The sequence below is a fragment of the Equus asinus genome, chromosome 30 (assembly GCF_041296235.1).
Source record: "Equus asinus isolate D_3611 breed Donkey chromosome 30, EquAss-T2T_v2, whole genome shotgun sequence".
NCBI lineage: Eukaryota > Metazoa > Chordata > Mammalia > Perissodactyla > Equidae > Equus > Equus asinus.
The window spans coordinates 23,572,843-23,594,493 of NC_091819.1; the positions used below are offsets into that span (position 1 = coordinate 23,572,843).

Below are 21,651 nucleotides of genomic sequence, written 5' to 3' on the forward strand. Positions count from 1 at the left end.
AAAGGCTTTCTCCAATACATATTATAATGAAACTGTTAAAAGTCAATGAGAAAGAATTTTAAAGGCAGCTAGGGAACAAAGAAAGTAACCTACAAAGGAACCCCCATCAGGCTATCAGATTTCTCAGTAAAAACTCTATAGGCCAGGACAGTGGAATGACATATTCAAAGTATTGAAAAATAAAAATTTGCAGCCAAGAATACTCTACATGATAAAGGTGTCCTCCACATATAAAGAAGATATAAAGGCTTTCCCAGACAAACAAAAGCTGAGGGAGTTCTCCACCACTAGACCTGCCTTACAAGAAATGTTGAGCTCTTTAAGCTGAAATGAAAAGATCAAAGTATGCAAAACTCTGATTAAGGTGATAAACAGACAGTCAGAATTAGAAACCTGCAACTTTATTTTAGAACAGTGTTAAACAATTATAGCATAAATGTTAAAGGAAGAGAGCATTAAAATAACTACAGCTTCTACAATTTGGTAATGAATCTACAGCATAAAAAGAGATAATTTGTGACATCAAAAATATAAAAAGTAGGGGATGGCCAGTGGTGTAGTGCTTAAGTTTGCACACTTTGCTTCAGCAGCCCGGGGTTCATGGGTTCGGATCCTGGGCGCAGACCTACACACCACTCATCAAGCCATTCTGTGGTGGCATCTCACGTACAAAATAGAAGAAGATTAGCATGGATGTTAGCTCAGGGACAATCTTCCTCAAGCTAAGAGAGGAAGTTTGGCAACAGATGTTAGCTCAGGGCCAGAAGGGGAGGAATAAAAGTATAGAACCTCTATAGGCAAATGAAGATAAGTTGCTATCACCAGAAAATGGACTATTTTATCTATGAGATATTTTATGTAAACTTCATGGTAACCACAAAGCAAAAATCTAGAGCAGAGACACGAAACATTAAAAAAGGGGAGAATGAGCAAATCACCATAGAAAACCACCAACTTACAAAGGTAGACAAAAACAGACGGAAAAAGAAATAGAGATACAAAATAACCAGAAGGCAAAAGATAAAAAGGCAGTAGTAAGTCCTTACATATCAATAATCACCCTAAATGTAAATGAATTGAGCTCAACAATCAAAAGGCACAAAGTGGCTCGATAGATAAAAAAACAAGACCCAACTATTTGTTGCCTACAGGAGACTCATTTCAGCTCTAAAGACACACATAGGCTCCAAGTGAAGGGATGGAAGATGATATTCCAAGCAAGCAGAAAACAAAACAAAGTGAGTGTAGCCATACTTAGACAAAACAGACTTCAAGCCAAAAATGGTAACAAGAGACAAAGAAGGTCATTATATAATGATAAAGGAGTCAATACTATAAGAAGATATAGCGATTGTAAATATATATGCTCCCAACACCTGAACAAGCAAAATATATTAAGCAAAATACTAAAAGATCTTAAGGGAGAAACAAACCACCATACAATGACAGTAGGGGACTTCAATACCCCATTATCAGCAAAGGATAAAACGTCCAGACAGAAAAATCAACAAAGAAACATTGGAATTGAACCATACTTTAGAATAAATGGACTTAATAGACATATAAAAAACATTCCATCAAATAGCAGCAGAATACACACTCTTCTTAAGTGCACATGGAACATTCTCCAGGACAGATCATACGACAGGACAAAAAACAAATCTTAGCAAATTTAAAAAGATTGAAATCATACCAACTATCTTTTCTGACCACAACAGTATGAAACTAGAAATCAACAACAAGAGGAAAGTGAGAAGACCTACAAATATGTGGAAACTAAACAACATACTTTTGAGCAATCAATGAGTCAAAGAAGAAATCAAGAGAAATAAAAAATTATCTCAAAACAAATGCAAATGAAAATACAATATATTAAGTTTGTGGAATGCAGTAAAAGTAGTTCTGAGAGGAAAATTTATAGCCATAAACACAGATATTAAGAAATTAGAAAGATCTCAAGTAAACAACCTAACTTTACACCTCAAAGAACTAGGAAAAAAAAGAACAAATTAAGCCCAAAATTAGCAGAAGGCAGGAAATAATAAAGATCAGAGCAGAAATAAATGAAATAGAGATCAGAAAAAAAATAAAAAGGATCAACAAAACTAAGAGAGGTTCTTTGAAAAGATAAACAAAATTCATAAACATTTATCTAGAAGATAATGTTTTAAGGAAAAAAGAAAGGAGGTTCAAATAAATAAAATTAGAAATGAAAGAGGAAAGATTATAACTAATACTACACAACTACATAGGATTATAAGAGACTACTATGAACAATTATATGCCAAGAAATTACATAACCTAGAAGAAATGGATAAATTTCTAGAAACATACAATCTACCAAGATTGAATCAGGAAGAAATAGAAAATCTGAACAAACCAATAATAAGTAAAGAGACTGACTCAGTAATCAAAAACCTCCCAATACAGAAAACCGTAGGACCAAAGAGCTTCACTGGAGAACTCTACCAAACATTTAAAGAAGAATTAACATCAATCCTCCTCAAACTCTTCCAAAATGTTTAAGAGGAGGGAACACTTCCAAACTCATTCTACGAGGACAGCATTACCTTCATACCAAAACCAGACAAGGAGATTACAAGAAAAGAAAACTATTGACCAATATCCCTGATGAATAAAGATGCAAAAAATTCTCAACAAAATATTAGTAAACTGAATTGAAGAAGACATTAAAAGGATTATACACCAAGACCAAGTGGGATTTATCTCTGGGATGCAAAGATGGTTCAAGGTTCACAAATCAATAAATGTAATACATCACACCAATAAAATGAAACATAAAAATCAACTGATCATCTCAACAGACACACAAAAAGCATGTGACAAAACACAACATCCTTTCAGGATAAAAATACTTAGCAGATTAGGTACAGAAGGAACACACTTCAATATAACAAAGGCCATATATGACAAACCCACAGCTAACATTGTATTTAAGGAAGAAAAATTGAAAGCTTTTCCTCTATGATAACAAACAAGACAAGGATGCCCACTCTCACTATTCAACATAGTATTGGAAGTCCTAGCTAAAGCAATTAGCCAAGACAAAGAAATAAAAGGAATCCAAATCAGAAAGAAAGACATAAAACTGTTGCTATTGCTGCCGATATGATTTTATATACTGAAAATCCCAAAGAGTCAACCAAAAAACTGTTGGAACTAATCAATGATTTCAGTAAAGTTGAAAGATACAAAATCAACATACAGAAGTCAATTGCATTCCTTTACACTAATGATGAAGCATCTGAAAAAGAAATAAAGGAAACTATCTCATTCACAATAGCATCAAAAACAATAAAATACTCAGGAATAAATTTAACCAAAGAAGTGAAAGATCTGTACAATGAAAACTATAAGACTTTGCTGAAAGAAATCAAAGAAGACACAAACAAATGGAAAGACATCCTGTGTTCATGGATCAGAAGAATTACTATTGTTAAAATATCTATACTACCCAAAGCCATCTACAGATTCAACACAATATCTATCAAAATACCAAAGGCATTCTTCAGAGAAATAGAAGACACAATCCCAACATGTGTGTTGAACCACAAAAGACCCTGAACAGCCAAAGCAATCCTGAGGAAAAAACAAAGCTGGAGGTATCAGGCTTCCTGATTTCAAACTATACTGCAACCCATAGTAATAAAAACAGTATGGGACCAGCACAAAAATAGACACATAGACCAAGGAAACAGAACAAATGGCCCAGAATTAAATCCCAGGGTATATGGTCAACTAATATTCAACAAGGGAGCCAAGAGCACCCAATGCAGAAAGGATGGTCTCTTCAACAAATGGTGCTGGGAAAACTGGAGAAACACATGCAGAACAATGAAATTCCACCCCTATTTCACAAAAATTAACTCAAAATGGATCCAAGACTTACACATAACACCTGATACCATAAAACTCCTAGAAGAAAACATCAAGAAGCAACTCCTGGACACTGGTCTTGGCAATGATATTTTGGATATGATGCCAAAAGAACAAACAACAAAAAAGCAAAAATCAACAAATGGGACTACATCAAACTAAAAATCTTCTGTATAGCAAAAGAAACAACAAAATGAAAAGACAGCCTACCAAATGGGAGAAAATTTTTGCTAACCATATATCAGATATATCAGGGGTTAATATCCAAAACATATAAAGAACTCATAGAACTTAACAAAAAACAAACAACTTGATTTAAAAAATGGGCAGGGGGTCAGCCCAGTGGCGTAGCAGTTAAGTTTGAATGCTCCACTTCGGTGGCCCCGGGTTCACAGGTTCAGATCCTGGGCACAGACCTAGCACCACTCATCAAGCCATGCTGTGGAGGCATACGATATACAAAGTAGAAGAGGACTGGCACAGATGTTAGCTCAGCAACAATCTTCCTCAAGCAAAAAGAGGAAGATTGGCAATAGATGTTAGCTCAGGGCCAATCTTCCTCACCAAAAAAAAAAAAAAAGAGCAGAAAAACTAAATAGGCATTTTTCCAAAGAAGACATCAAAATAGCCAACAGGCACATGAAAAGACACTCAATCTCACTAATCATCAGGGAAATGCAAATCAATGCAAATCAAAACCACAATGAGATATCACCTCACACATTAACGTCTATCATCAGGAAGACAAGAGACAACAAGTGCTGGTGAGGATGTTGTGAAAAGGGAATCCTTACACTGCTGGTGGGAATGTAAATTGGTCAAACCACTATGGAAAACAGTAAGGAGGTTCCTCAAAAAATTAAAACAGATCTACCATATGATTCAGCAATTCTACTTCGGGGTATACACCAAAAGGAAATGAAAACAGGATTTCAAAGAGATATGCACTCTCATGTTTATTGCAGTATTATTCACAATAGCCAAGATATGGAAACAACTTAAATGCACATCAGTGGATGAATGGATAAAAAAGATGGGGTACACACACACACAATGGAATATCATTCAGCCATAAGAAAGGAGGAAACCCTCCTATTTGCAATATGGATGGACCTTGAGCACATTATGCCAAGTGACACACATCAGAATGTAAGTGTTATACTAGGATAACACTTTTTCCCTTTGTCCCAGTAGTCCCATTTTCCTCTCCCCAGAGGTATTTATTCATACATGTGTGGGAAACAAATACTATTTTGCTGTTTATTGTTAACTTCATGAGTTTACAGAAATGGTATGATACAATATTCTGCATCAATTTCTATAACTTGATTTTTTCTACTTAATAAAAAAATTCCTTTTTGAGGTAAAACAATCACCTATAATAAACAGTTCCTAACACTGAGTCGAATTCAAAAGGGAAAATATCATCTTTAAAATATATTTACCTTGAAGCTTTCTACTAAGTTCAAGTTTTTCCTGTTCAAGGCGCTTAATTCTTCTTTCATAAGCTTCGGTTGCTAAGGTGTTATCTAGAGTCCTCTGAACGTTAACGTCAAGATCCAGTGAAGTGGGACCAGCAGTAACTCTCAAACAGCTCCGATCAGAAAGAACGCTGAAGAAAAGAAAAAAAAAAGTGGATTTACATTGAAATAAAAAGTTTGAAGAAAAAAAGATAACCTTTTGAAATTGTTCACTTAAAACAGGAATTTGAGTATCTAGTTACAGTTTGCCATCTAGAACGATTATAATACACATTCTTTGCAAAATCACAAACAATGAGCTTTTAGAAGCATTTTTAAAAATGAAAACATAAATTGCTCAAATCATCTTGAATTTATTTTAATAATCACAAATTATAAAATGAAGTTTGCTGAAGGGTTATTGGCAGTTCAAAACACTGTGACCACCAAAGTGAAATAGAAGTCAAGAGCACTAACCATGGTCCTCTCTACCAGAACCCAGAATTCAAAAGAGAAATGCTTTCTTTAATTCAACACAATTTAACTAAAAATATTTGAAGTGTTGGACATTCAGCAGTGAGCAAAAGAGTCAAAACCTGCCCACGCAGAGCTTACATTCCAGTTACAAGGACAAAAATAAACAAGCTAAGTAAAATATTCAGTACTTTAGACAGTTTTAAATCCTAAGGAGGAAACATAAAGCAGGAAAGGGGAAAGTGAAGTCTTGAGGAGAAAGAAAGAAAACTTAGACAAAGTGGTCAGGGAAGTCACCACTCAGAAAGTAACTGAATAAAGTCCAGAGAGAGCAAGGGGATGGAAGAACATGCCAGGCAGATGGAACAGAAGTGCAAAAGCCCTAAGACAGGAGTATGTCTGGCATGTTCATGGGCCAGAAAGCAGACCTGTGTGGGAGTGGAGTGAGTAAGGGCAAGAGTAGTAGGAAATAGAATCAGAAAGATAAATGTACATATAACTTGATAAAGTTATAAGAACTTTGGTTTGGAGTTAAGATAGGAAGCCGCAGGGGCTGAGGGCTGGGAGCAGTGGCCATTGGTCCTGAACAGGGGAGTGACATGTTCTGACTCATCTTTTAGTAGGATCACTAAAATAGATTCAGAGAAATATAAGAAATGACCTTATGAACATCTGAAGCAGGTGGTTAAGAGAGATTTTAAGAAGGGAGGGAAGAGGTCTCACCTGGAGATACACATTCAGGAGTCATCAGCAAAAATCTGGGAGAGCACCATAGAGTATAGATGGAAAACATGCAAAGTCTAAGCCATGGGACACTGGGAGATTAGGAGGTATCTGATGTGGAGACTGAGAAGGAGTGGCCAGAAAGGTAAGAAGAAATCAGGCAAGTGCCCCGCAAGCCAAGAGAAGAAAGTGTTTTAATGGGAAGGGGCCATGACAACTAAGATGAGACTAGGCAAATAAGTAAGACTAGGGCTGAGAGATGATCATTAAATTCAGCAACATGCAGCTCAGTGGTGACATCGATAAAAGCAGTCTGCACAAAGCGATGGGAGCACAAACCTGCCTGGAGTGGCGCTGAGAGAAGAGTACAAGAAAAATGGACAAAATACAGTTTGATGTAATTTTGCTATAATGTGGAGCAGAGAAATGGTTGGTAGCAGGTAAAGAAAATGGCATTAAGAAAGATTTTACATTTTGCTTTGAAGACGGGAGGAAGGGGCCGGCCCCGTGGCCAAGTGGTTAAGTTCAAGCGCTCCACTTCGGTGGCCCAGGGTTTGACCAGTTGGAATCTTGGGCACAGACAGGGCACCACTCATCAAGCCATGCTGAGGCGGTGTCCCACATGCCACAATTAGAAAGACCCACAACTAAAAATACACAACTATGTACCAGAAGGCTTTGGGAGAAAAAGGAAAAATACAATCTTTAAAAAAAAAGAAGGGAGGAAAAACTACATGTTTGTGAGCTGATGGGAATGACCTGATTATGCAAGTGACACAGAAAGAGAAAAACTTATGATGTAACAGCAGGCAATGCACTAGTAGGCAAGAGGGGACAGAAGGAGCGGGCCTTAGCTCGAAGCTCGTACAATTCATCCATAAAAACAAGAGTACATGATCCAGAGGTAGGCAGGTGGTAATTGGTGAGGAGAACTTGAGGAAGTTATCTGCTGTTTGCTTCAACCTCTCAGTGAAAGAGGAAGCGAGATCATCAGCTGAGAGTGAGGATGACAGAGGTTTCAGAGGAAAGTATAAAGTATGGAATAGTTATCTAGGAGAGAAGAGGAGTGGATACACTATGGTAATACAGTACACTTGCCAGGCAGCAATAAGGGGCACTTGAGGTTGAGACCAGTAAGAATGGCCAGATATTCTTCTCTAGACACACTGAATTGCACAGGTACAAGCAGAAAATTGAATTGTAATAATGAATGTCAACTTAGAGTGAGACACAAAGAACTGAAGGGGTACACAAGGAATGATTATAATCATTCTCAGTGGAATTTAAACTGGGTAAGGAGGAAAGAAAAGATGAGTCGAATAAGGGTCAGTGCAAAGATGCTTAAGATTAACGAGCTGAAAGTTCTGATGCTTGACATCTAAAGAACATTTCTTCAACAGCATGGGACCCATCTAATTCTTGCCCCAATGTTAACAGATAGATTCTGAGCTCTCTATTTGTCCTATTTTTTCTCCTCCAAAATGAGTTAAGATTCTTATACATTCTATTCATTTTGCAATGTGTAACTTTTCCCAGTAGTAGATTCATCCTATTTTTTAAAATTTTTGATTTATGTCTCTCTTATACATTTTTTAAAACCTCAATTCATTTTAATTTGCTTTAAATTGTCCAAATTACGTTAACTTTTCAAACTTACCAGCTACTAGTATACGTAAAACCAACAAATGGCAGATGGTGGCCAGAAAATGCAGTATGTGTTGGTGGAGGCATTGTTTCCTAAAGGAGGAAAAAACAGCTGGTAAGAAATAAATAACTAAGACTTGGAGGTTGGGCTATAAATATTAACTGTCAAAAGGAAATATGTGACTGTTCAATTTAGAAATACTGATAAGTTTGGTACAGATGTTTAATAATATAAAATTTAGACCATGAACATTGCTATTGTAAAATTCTAATAAAATGAAAATAAAGATCGAAAGTCTGACTGATATTCAAAGTACAGTCATTATTCATGTATTCCACATATGCAAATTTGCCTAGTCACTAAAATTTATTTGTACTCCAAATCAGTACTCACAGTACTTTTGCAGTCATTTGTAGGTATGTGTAGGGCAAAGAAAATTTTGAGTTGCTCACTTACATGTCCCCAGTTGGGGTGGAACAAGGAGATGCTCTGCCTTCCTGGCTTAGCTCTCACTCTGTAAACAAGTGTTCTTTTCAAAGTCTATGTGTACCATGTTTTCACATTTTTGTGCTTTTTACGAGTGATTTCACTGCTTAAATGGCCTCCGAGCGTAGAGCTGATGTGCCATTTATTGTTTCTAAGCAAGAAGGCTATGATGTGCCTTACAAAAGAAATACATGTGTTAGCCAAGCTTCGTTCAGGCATGAGTTACAGTGCTGTGGGCCGTGAGTTCAATGTTAATTACTCAACAATGTATATTAAATAAGGTGTCTTTAAATAGAAACACACATAAAACAAGGTTATGTTTTGATTGGTCAATGGAAATGTTGTGACCAGAGGCTCACAGGAAACTAACCCTGTATTTCTCCTAGGAGCTATGGTTCAATATTCACTAATACAGTGTTCTCAGCAACTTTATTGAACACAACTATCACAAATAATCAAAACCAACTGTACCGTATATTTAATTTGGAATGACTCACAATTTCTGTTAACAGCAAATACAATTCTTGTAACAAAAAACTGATGAGGAAAGTACATTTAATTCTTTCTTGTGAGGTCCAGAGAGGAAAGCACAAGAGAAATTCTTATCTGCTTTGGATATGGTACTTACTGAACAGTAAAAAGTGATATAAAATTAACATAAAAATTCTTAGTACAGAATTAAAACCATAAGAAAATAACTGAATAAAAATAAAAGTTCAAATTAAAAAGACCAAAAAGATAAAAAAAATAAAAATTTTATGTTCTTATTTTCCTAGATTTTAATTTACTATAACCTACTGGTTGAGAGCACAAGCTGACAAACTGTGCTGCCCTGTTTCAATATGGCCCACAAGCTAAAAATGGTTGATGGACCATTTGGCTAATCTGCTGTGGGCCACTTGCCTGAAACAGGGCTATGACTGCAGGCTGGTAGGGTTGATTTCCCTTTCCCATTCATCTCCTACCAAGGCTGCTGTTTGTAGGGGCAGCACCATCGGGCACGGGTCTTCAGCTCTCAGATCAAGTCAGCCCCCTCGGCAGTAAAACTGCTGGTTTTGCTAAGCAGCTCCATACCAGCAGTTCTCCCGTCCCAATCAAGCTAAAGGACATGGGGAGGGGGCTGTTTTTAACCAAGTTCAGAGTTTTCCAGAAATAAATGCTTCTCAATTTACTTACTTTGGGTTGATGTGTCAAGCCCTGAAATGGTTATTTTTGACAATTTTGTCCAATTTCATGACTTTTTAAAGGAGAGATTTGCCAACCTCTTCTCTGCCATCAGGAAGTCCACTTTTTCAGGCATCTAATTTGTCCTCTTCTTAGGAAACCTAATGGCATAACTAATCTAAGAAGTAAATCTTTGAATTTTTTTTGCTCCTAGTCACGAATAACTATGTTCATCTCAGTTAACTCTCTTAATTTCCTGATTTATGAGAAAATAAATACTAGAACCATGATAACAGTTAACTGATAATTGATAAGGTAGTCCATAAAACTGCTTTATAACCACATTAAAAAGAAAGAGAGGGACAGAACTTCTTCACAATGTCATACTTACAGAATTCTTTAAACAGTCATCATCCACATCAAAATTTGATGTATCTGTTGGACTGCTAACTTCTGGAATATACGGTGCTTCACAGTTTCGAATATTATCCCAGTCAATTCCATTGAAAAATGGGTGTTTCTTAAAGTCTTCTATTCCATTCTGACCAAGTCGATGCTCTCTGCTACAGATGAGCCTTCGAATAAGATCCTTAGCATTTTCAGACACATCAGTCACTTGAGCTGGAAACTGAAACCTTTCCTAAACAGAGAATAAGAGAAACAAAATAGAAATCAGTAATTAACTTACTAAGTAGGTTGATTAACATTTACTTTTTTAAAAATACATTTTCTTTTAAAAATATCTAACAAGTGTACACTGGTACAAAGTACTGATAGTAAAAAAGATACAGGGATGAATGAGAAAAGTTCATTTGCCTAAAAGAACTTTTAATTTCATATGTGACTTAGTTCTTACATGCACTGAGGAAAGAAGAACAAATTAAATGCTCAAATACCTTAGAATGAAGAGAATTCATTAAAAGAGTAGAATTTGACTCAAAATTTCAATAGAGCATAGAGAGACTGATGATGGTCATATAAGTCTCATATTAATGATTAAGCAATAATAACAAACATTTTAAAAAAATGTAATATGTACTTGACACCATTGGAAGTGCTTTACTCACTGAACTTGTTTAATCCTCATAGCAATCGTCTAAGGTAGGTACTACTTTACCCTAATTTTATAGACCAGAAAACAAAGGCACAGAGAGTTCAAGCAATCTGGGATTTGAATCGATGCTGTCTGACTCCAGAATCCATGCTCTTAACAACCTTGCTCTAGTATAATGATTTCTCTCTGAAGTGCTTTCCATGCTATTTACAACTTTGTAGCTAACTTCCTGTCTTTCAACTCTTCATAACTATTTAGCAGATTATCTTTGGAGCCAGGCAGAAGAGCATCAAATCTATAAAACTGATTTATATATATGCGAAGCAACTAATCATAACTGTATCTCCAGAACAAGTTAAAAAGAATAGACTGTCCTCCCTTTATGGGATATTCCTACTCATATTCCGGGTCCTTGCAACTGCTCACAATCTTTTGAGCCAATCAATTAAACCTTCTTATTATGAACAATCTATTTCTATTTCACTTGGTACTAAATGGATTAAAGTTTTATTACGTGATTCCTGTTGTGCATCTGGATTGTTTCCAATGTTTAGTGATCATAAATAATGCTGGAATCGGTGTCCTCGTACATACATCTTTGTTGCACTGAATATTTCCTTAGGGTAGATTCCTAGAACTGAAGTTGCTCAATCAAAAGTGCTAACCCTTTTTTTAAGGCTCTAGATGCATATTTATACACTTCTTGACAGGAGAGGTTACATCAATTTATATTCCTACCAACAACATCTAACAATGTCCATCTCACGGGATTATTTACAGTAAAAGTACTATTTTCCTTTTCATCTTTGCCAATTTGACAGGAGAGAAAACGTTTCTCATTTTTATTTTAATTTGCATTTCATTTATTACTACTAATGTTAAGAATTTTTTAAATACATTCTAGTCATGATTATACTATTGTAGTAATGATATAAATTGTCTGCTTGTAATCTTTGTCTATTATTCTACTGGAGAGACCATTTAATATCCTACTTACTAGCATCTCTAATAAAATACAGCAGAAGGTTAGAACTAACAATTTTATGTATAATTTATGGATTTATTATTCATGTTTGTCACGTCCTCTATTAGCATATAAATTAGATTGTTTATTGTTTTTAGAAAAATATTTTTTTAAATATCACATTACTTTAAATGTATTATATGTATTATTTACCATATTAATTTGAAAAATAGTAAAATATACTAACTTTATGATTCATGATTTTTCCATATGTCTCCACCAGAGATTCTGCATAAAACGGCGTTTCTCCATAAAGCATTTCATACATACAGACTCCCAAAGACCACCAGTCACACTCAGGTCCATATCTGCCTTTTCCATCTTCCATGGCTTGAAGGATTTCAGGAGAGATATAATCCGGAGTTCCAACAGCCACTGAGGACTGCACCTGAGGAAGTTCATATTTTTAGTAATCTACTATAATATATTAGAAACAATAATTTTAAATTAAAAATATTTACATTTACTTAGATACATGATAGACATTACTTCATAACAGCTCTGACTTTGCCTTATCGGAATTTAACCTCCTTGTACACAAAAGTTAAATCTGTTATAATCTCCACCCTAACAGTTCTCTAGGTTTCACAACACGATAGAACTTTTATTATAGCCATTACTTAATTGACTACACTCAGGGTACCAATATGATTTGAACACCGCAGTCATTAACAACAAATTGATTATTTAGTTTAGAACAGTCTTATTATTGATATTATCTGTCCAACATGTACATAGAAAAAAATGGAACTGTGGAAATTTTACAATTGGGGGAAAAACTGAAAAAACTTGGCTAATACTTATAAGCAGACTAGAGATTATTTTAAAACACTTTAACGGAAACCTAAGGAAATAAATGTTAACAATGTCCCACAAACTACTTATTAATCCAAAAAATTATAAAAGGGGGAAAACACATCCTTCAAAAAATAAAGTCCCAATAGAGAAAAATAATTGGGCATACAATTATGGCAAGGTAGATATAAATTAAAGAATAACAGCTAAAAAAAATATCCTCGGCACATATCCAGTAAAGAACTTTGAAATAAAAGAAAATTGGTTCTTTACATGTTTTAAAAGAAAGTATCAGAAAATGAACATTCTCAAGGTAGAATAACAATTAATATTCTCAATTTTCTAGACTAAATTACCATCTTAAAAATCACTAAAATAGACTTCCTCTTTGGCAATACTGAGATTAAATAACTTGAAAACTCTTCCATTATAAACTCTTAAAAATACTTAATAAAATATAACGTCTTTTATAAACCATTTTATTAAAAAAGAGAAATTCTTAGGGGCCAGTAATGAAGAAATGGTTGAGAACCAGGCTGGTAAGCAGTGCAGCAGGAGTGGGGTTGTCAAATTGCATTTTAATGTAAAAGGGACAAAAGGAAAGACCTTGAGCTTACAAGACATTTGAAGCGAGAGGCTGCCCCATACAACCTTTACCATAAAGGGGACATTGTCAGTGAAAAGGTGAATTATAAAAATCTGCCACTCAGCAGAGAAAAGTAAGACATTTTGTTTATCTTGATTATGGCTGATACGTGAAGAAAAATTCCTCCTCTAGAAATTCCTAACTTTAGGTCACATTGTCCTACTATCTGGGATTCTAATTCACAGTGCTTCTGCAGTCCAGAAGTTGTCAAGCCAAGAAAATGGCAAAAATATCAGCACCAGGTTAGGTGCCCTAGAAAGCTGGGCATAAAAAATTCAAAACTACTCTGGGGGACACATTCTCAAACTTGGCCACATGTAATTCTCACACAAAAAAACCCACTGAAGATGAGCTCACAATCCCATAATATAAACTAAATAGGGAAACATCGCATTTGAACAAAAGGCACAAATATGAACAAACTATACAGCAAGATCCCTAACAAGCATCAGTTCCACTTTATGAAATAAGTATGTTTAAAAGTATTAAAGACTTTTCTTAAAAATCAAAAGCATAAGAAAAGGAAAAGAGAGATGAAAAAAAGCAAATAGAAGTCCTAGAAATTAAAAAAACTAGTCACTGAAATAAAGAACACAGTGGATAGGTAAAAGATACGAAAAGATAAATAAAATCAGATGCACTTCTATACACACTGTAGTTAAATTGCAGAGCAGCAAAGGCAAAGGGATCTTAAAAACACTTAAGAATAAGGAGAGAGCACCTACCAAGGAATGACAGACTGACAGCTGAATTATTAATACTAACATAGCAATCAGGAGAAATTGGAATTATATCTCCAAAGTGGTAAGACAAAATAATTCTTAATATTATATTCCCTACCTACCTCAATTATGATATAGGAATGAGGGTTAAATAAAGACATTTTCACACAAAGACTCAGTGGACTATCACGTGTAGACCCTTTCAGATAGACAGAAGTACTAAAGGACACACTTCAGAAGACAAGAATTTAACCGAGATGGAAGAAAGTGATACTAGAAGTAATTGTGAACAAGATATTAGTAAACTTTACCATGCATCTAAATGGTCATTAATTGGGTAGAATAATGATGAAGAGAAGGAAGAAGAGGACAATGCAGAATACAAAGAGGAGGAGGAGGAGGAGGAGGAGGAGGAGCAGGAGGAAAAGCAGGTGGAGGAGGAGGAAGGAACAACTACTTGAAGGTTGAAAAATAAGATGGAACTAAAATACTAGAAAACAATAACATGTTACTGAAAGAGCAATTAGAATTAAAGTGTTCTAAGTTTCTTGTTTTTATAATTTTTATTTTTTGCTTTTCAATTATTATTTTTAATTGTGGTAAAATACCCATAACACAAAATTTACCATCATAACCATTTCTAAGCGCACGGTTCAGTAGCATTAAGTACCTTTTACCTTGCTGGGTGACTATCACCACTATGCATCTCTAGAACTCTTTTCATCTGGCAAAACTGAAACTCTGCACCAGTTAAACAATAACTGCCCGATTCCCCCTCCTCCCAGGTCCTGGCAACCACCACTGTACTTCCTCTCTATGAATTTGACTACTCTAGGTACCTGACATAAGTGAAATCATACAATATTTGTCCTCTTGTGTCTAACATATCACTTAGTATAATGTTTTCAGGGTTTATCCAGGTTGTAGCATGTGTCAGAACTTCTTTCCTTTTAAGGTTGAATAATATTTCACTGTATGTATATACCACATTTTCTTTATCTATTCATCTGTGGATGGACACCTGGCTTGCTTTAAATCCCTTGGCTATTGTGAATAATGCAACCATGAGAATGGGTGTACAAATATCTGTTTGAGTCCCTGCTTCCAATTCTGTGGAGTATATACCCAAAAGTGGAATTGCTGGATCATAAAGCAATTCTATTTTTAATTTTCTGAAGAACTTCCATACTGTTTTCCAGAGTGGTTCTAACTTTTCATATTCCCACTAACAGTGCACAAGAATTTCAATTTTTCCACATCTTCACCAAACCTGTTATTTTCTGTTTTTTTGGTTTTGGGGTGGGGTTGATAGTAGCCATTCTAATGGATATGAGGCAGTATCTCATTATGGTTTTGGTTTGCATTTCTCTAACGAATAGAGAAGCTGAGCATCTTTTCATGTGCTTGTTGGCCATTTGTAAATCTTCTTAAGAGAAATGTCTATTCAAGTCCTTTGCCCATTTTGAATTCGGTTGTTTGTTACTGAGTTTTACATTCTTCGTACATTCTGGATAAAGTTCTTTATATATTCTGGATATTAACCTCTTATCAGACATATCATTTGCAACTATTTTCTCCCATTCCATAGGCTGCCTTTTCACTGTGATGATTGTGTCCTTTGATGCAAAGAAATTTTTAATGGTGAAGTAGTTCAATTTATCTGTTTTTTCTTTTGTTACCTATTGCTTGGTGTCATATCCAAGAAATCACTGCCAACTTCAGTGTCATAAAGCTTTCCCCCTATGTTTTCTTCCAAGAGTTTTATAGTTTTAGCTCTTACATTTAGGTTTTGATCCATTTTGAGTTAATTTTTGTATAGAGTATAAGATAAACTAAGTTTCTTGTTTTGACTAGGAATATGATGGAGAAACTGATTAACTCTAGACTTTAGGTAAACTATAAATGTTAAAAATTTAATGATAAACATTAAAATATTTGAAATAGACTATAGAATTTCCAAAGAAGAAAAAGAGAAGTAAAATTAAATTTCACCAAGTCAACAGAATGCAGGAAAGAAGGAAAAAATACCAAGTATGCATGTAAACAAACAAGCAAAACCTATAATAAATAGCACAAGATACTAGAAATAAATACAAATACACTGATAATCATAAAATTCATAAATGAATTAAATTCACCTATTAAAAGACAGCAACATCACACTGGATCACAAATAAAACCAAAATGAACAATTTTTTTTAAATCAGCAATAATCTGTTTTAAAAGGATGCACCTAAACATAAAGACATGGAAAGGTTAAAAGTAAAGTGATGGAAGGGGGCCAGCCCCGCAGCCGAGTGGTTAAGTTCATGCACTCCGCTTCGGCGGCCCAGGGTTTCACTGGTTCGGATCCCGGGTGCAGACATGGTACCATTTATCAGGCCATGCTGAGGCCTGACAGGCCACAACTGGAGGGACCCACAAGTAAAAGTACACAACTATGTACAGGGGGGGCTTTGGGGAGAAGAAGGAAAAATTTAAAAAATCTTTAAAAAAAAAAGTGATGAAAAGCTAAACCAGGCAGATGTTAAACAAAAGATAAGGAAGCTATATTAATGCCAGTCAAAATAGATTCTAAAGCCATAATCATTAAGATTTTTAAAAAATTCCTTAACATAACTGTAAAAGAAAACACCCTGAAATGGCAATTATGAATAAGATGTGCCTAACAACATAGCTACAAAAGAGTTGTGAAAATACTGATGATTATAAGAAAAAAATTAATAAATTCGACACTATAATAAGGATTTTTAAATAACAGATAATAAATCACAAAGAAATAAACCTTAGTAAGAATACAAAAAAACTGAACAACAAAGTTAACTTTAATCTTATGCACATATATAGAAACTTACACCCAAAAGTTAGAAAAATGTATTCTTTCCAAACAAACACGTAACACTTATAAAAACCGGCCCATTACAAAATCAAAAAGCAAATCTCAACAAATGCCAGAAAAAACTGGTATCAAATGGACCCATTCTCCAGTAAAAGAAAACAGAAATAACCAAATAAAGAGTATAACAATATGGATATTAAAAGTGGATACATAATGCCGCAATGAACAAAGGGGTGCGAGTATCTTTATGCCTTTGTGTTTTCAAGTTCTTTGGATAAATACCCAGCAGTGGAATAGCTGGATCATACGGTAGATCTATCCCTAATTTTCTGAGGATACTCCAAACTGCTTTCCATAGTGGCTACACCAGTTTGCACTGCCACCAACAGTGAACAAGGGTTCCCTTCTCTCCACACCCTCTCCAATATTTGTTGTTTCCTGTCTTGTTAATTATAGCCATTCTGACCGGAGTGAGGTGATACCTCATTGTAGTTTTGATTTGCATTTCCCTGATAGCTAATGATGTTGAGCATCTTTTCATATGCCTGTTGGCCATCTGTATTTCTTCTTTGGAGAAATCTCTGTTCAGATCTTTTGCCCATTTTCTAATTGGATTGTTGGTTTTTTTGTTGTTGAGCTGTATGAGTTCTTTGTATATTTTGGATATTAACCCCTTATCTGATATGTGGTTTGCAAATATCTTCTCCCAATTGTTAGGCTGTCTTTTCGTTTTGTTGATGGTTTCCTTTGCTGTGCAGAAACTTTTCAGTTTGATGTAGTTCCATTTGTTCATTTTTTCTTTTGTTTCCCTTGACCGCTCAGATATGGGACTTGAAAATATGCTGCTCAGACCAATGTCATAGAGCGTACTGCCTATGTTTTCTTCTAGAAGTCTCATGGTTTCGGGTCTTACATTCAAGTCTTTAATCCATTTTGAGTTGATTTTTGTGCATGGTGTAAGGGAATGGTCTACTTTCATTCTTTTGCATGTGGCTGTCCAGTTTTCCCAACACCATTTATTGAAGAGACTCTCCTTTCTCCATCGTATGCTCTTGGCTCCCTTGTCGAATATTAGCCATCCATAAATGTGTGGGTTTACTTCTGGGCTCTCAATTTTGTTCCATTGATCTGTGTGTCTGTTTTTGTGCCAGTACCATGCTGTTTTGGTTACTATGGCTTTGTAGTATAATTTGAAATCAGGGAGTGTGATACCTCCAGCTTTGTTCTTTTTTCTCAGGAATCCTTTGGCTATTCGGGGTCTTTTGTTGTTCCATATAAATTTTAGGATTCTTTGTTCTATTTCTGTAAAAAATGTTGTTGGAACTTTGATAGGGATTGCGTTGAACCCCCCTACGTTCATTGCGGCATTATACACAATAGCCAAGACTTGGAAGCAACCTAGGTGCCCATCAAGGGACGAATGGATAAAGAAGATGTGGTATTTATACACGATGGACTACTACTCAGCCATAAGAAATGACAAAATCCAGCCATTTGTGACAACATGGATGGACCTTGAGGGTATTATGCTGAGTGAAATAAGTCAGAGAGAGAAAGTCAAATACCATATGATCTCACTCATAAGTAGAAGATAAAAACGACAAAAAAAAAAAAACACGTAGCATTGGAGATTGGACTGGTGGTTACCATTGGGGAAGGGGGGAGGGGGGAGGGCAAAAGGGGAGATTAGGGTCACATGTGAGGGGATGCACTATAATTAGTGTTCGGGTGGTGAACATGATGTAATGTATCCAGAATTTGAAATGTGATGTACATCTGAAAAAAATAAAAATTAAAAAAAAAGTGGATACAATATGGATACTAAATAATGAATGGTCCACAGAACAGTTTTAACTAAAGTTGGAAAAATATTTAGAACTGAAAAATAGTACAATGCTCTATATCAAACTTATGAAGGAAAAGAAAAACACAAACAAAATTAGGAATGAAAAAAGAATAAAACTACAATGTAATAGAAATTTTAAAAATAAGAAGAGTGCAATCTGAACAATAAAATTGAAAACTCAGAGAAAATAGACAATTTTCATAGAAAAAAAATACAACTTACCAAAACTGACTCAGGAAGAAACAGAAAACCAAAGAGACCTATAACCATTAAAAAATTTGAATCAATAGTATAAAATCTACCTGGAAAACAAACAGGAAAACAAAACCTCACCACGACAAAGGTGATTTAAAAGTGAGTTCTACCAATTATATAAGAAACAGATAACCCCTGCATTATACAAACTGATCTAAAGCCAAAAAGGGTAAGGGGTGGGGATATGGCTCCCCTGTTCATTTTATGAGGCTAAAATAACTTGAATTCAAAAATCAGACAAGAACAATTTGAGAAGGGAAATTACACTGCAATTTCAGATATGATCACTCTCAGGTATGAATCTCAGGTAACAATCCAATATCGAAATTAGCAGTCAACCTAGCAATTTGTTCAAATATATCAATACAACTTCATGATACAGTTATGTTTATCCAAGGAATGGATGATTTAACATTGGACAATCTATGTCATCCATCAGATTAACAGATTAAAGGAAAAACACCCTAATATCATCTCAACAGAAGCAGAAAAATCATGTGATAACAATGACAACCATAACAAATTCTTGGTAGTCAGAAACAGAAATTTCCTTAATCTGATAAAAAATATATACCCAAAGTTTACAGCAAACATCACACTAAATTTGAAACTACAGAAAAAATACCATTAAAGTCAGGAACAAGACAAAGTATCTAATATTGCATGATAAGAGAAAAAAGGTAGCATACATAAGGATTGGAAAAGACAAAACCGAAAGCTGGTCACTATTTGTGAATTATATAATAGTCTATAGAGAAAATCTAGAAGAATCTACAAATTATTTTGAACTAATAAAAAAATTTGGCGAGCTTGCTTTTTTCAAGAACATGGAAAAATCAATGGTGGTCCTAAAGAACAGCAACAAGCTATTAAAACACAAATTTTAAAAAAGTTATTTATTTATTTAAAGATTGGCACCTGAGCTAACAACTGCTGCCAATCTTTTTTTTTCTTTTCTCTGCTTTTTCTCCCCAAATCCCCCCAGTACATAGTTGTATATCCTTGTTGTGGGTCCTTCTAGTTGTGGCATGTGGGACACCGCCTCAACGTGGCCTGATGAGGGGTGCCATGTCCACGCCCAGGATCTGAACCAGCGAAACCCTAGGCCACTGAAGCAGAGCTCATGAACCACTTGGCCACGGGGCTGGCCCCTAAAAATTTATAACAGCCAAAAAAAAGTCCACAAGGTGCCTAGGAACAAGTCTAACTTATAAATAAAGGTAATGGATACATAATGAACAATATTATAAAATTTCATTAACAGACATAAAAGAAAACCTAAAACAATAGAAAGAGACACTATATTCATGGACGGGAAGCTTCCATGTTGTAGACATAAATTTCTCCAAAATTAATCTTTAAATTCAATGCAGGTCTACAAGCTTGTGTTTGTGAAGGGATGTTTGTATGTGTGTATATGTGTATATATATAAACCAATAATGTAATTCTAACAACCACAGGGAAAAACAAATGGCCAAGAATAGCCAGGACAACTTTAGAGGAATAAAAAGAATTATAGCAGGACAGTCCCTCATAGAAATTGACTTCTTATAGAGGTATAGTGATTAAGATGGTATAGTTTTAATTTAGACTTGAGAACCAAAAAGCAAGCTGAAACTTGCTTTGGAAAGTCACGAAATTTGGGAAAGGTTAAAATTGAGGCAACTACGCAGGTAATAAATAATGACACATACAAAGTCATATTATCATAACATTTCAGAACACTAGGAATAACGAAACATCCTAAAGCCTTCCAGAGAAGGAGGGAAAGATTATAACAGAAGGATTGAGAATTAGAACAGCATCAGATGTCTCGATAGTAAATTAAGACTATGCAATGCCTTCTAAATTGCAAAAGAAAAATAATTCAAAATCTATAATACTACGTCCAAATTACCAATCAAGTATGAGGATAGAAATGAAGACATTTTTCAGACATGCAAGATGATGAAGTATTTACTTCCAATGGAACTTTTTCAGGCAGCTACCACCAAATGAGGAGCAAGACAGACATGGGATCCAGGGAACAGAGGATCCAGAGAGCAACACAGTAAATTCCACGATGATGAGGAAAGGCAGAGCTGGGATGATAGCTGGGCAGTAGGTTTACAGAACAGTCTAGATTAGAATGGGAGAACGCAAGACTCAGTATAGATATCTCCAAATGATAAAAGGGAATCACTAAGTTATTTAATGTGTCTGAGGGGGAAAGAAATTGCTAAATTACTTAATGTGTCGTGGAGAGTGTGGGGATAAATTAGTGAGCTACACAGAAAATTAGGCAAGGCAAAGTGGTCACTTACTCCAGGGAGAACAAAAAGTTGTTCAAGAAAAGAAATGTAACTAAAATAAACTGCATGGCACAGCTATGAATGATTGGTATAATCTCATAAAAAAATGAACAGGATTTAATGAAAGATTATGTATTAATTACAGTGGGAAGATAGAGAGGAAGTACATGGGTTGGGTGAGATGGGGGTAAGAGACCTGAATCTTCATCTTCCATGGGAAATTAATAGATAATATCTAAAACTAAATAATCAAGAGACAGTAGTTCAAATATGATAAAAAGAAATATGTAACAACATATGAAACAACAAAAGAAACAGTCAAAAGATAA

At 35.1% G+C, this 21,651-nt stretch overlaps 1 protein-coding gene across 13 annotated transcripts in view; it reads right to left on the reverse strand.

Annotated features, from left to right (window-relative positions):
• Positions 1 to 21,651, reverse strand: part of CDC42BPA (CDC42 binding protein kinase alpha) — a 321,871-nt gene that overhangs the window by 141,778 nt on the left and 158,442 nt on the right. For all 13 annotated transcript variants that reach the window (XM_070501689.1, XM_070501686.1, XM_070501687.1 and 10 more), the window contains 4 exons: positions 12,115 to 12,315; positions 10,241 to 10,489; positions 8,212 to 8,291; positions 5,343 to 5,509 (listed from right to left, as the gene is read on the reverse strand). In XM_070501689.1, coding sequence (XP_070357790.1) covers positions 5,343 to 5,509; positions 8,212 to 8,291; positions 10,241 to 10,489; positions 12,115 to 12,315 — 697 coding nt within the window. The remainder of the gene's footprint in view (positions 1 to 5,342; positions 5,510 to 8,211; positions 8,292 to 10,240; positions 10,490 to 12,114; positions 12,316 to 21,651) is intronic.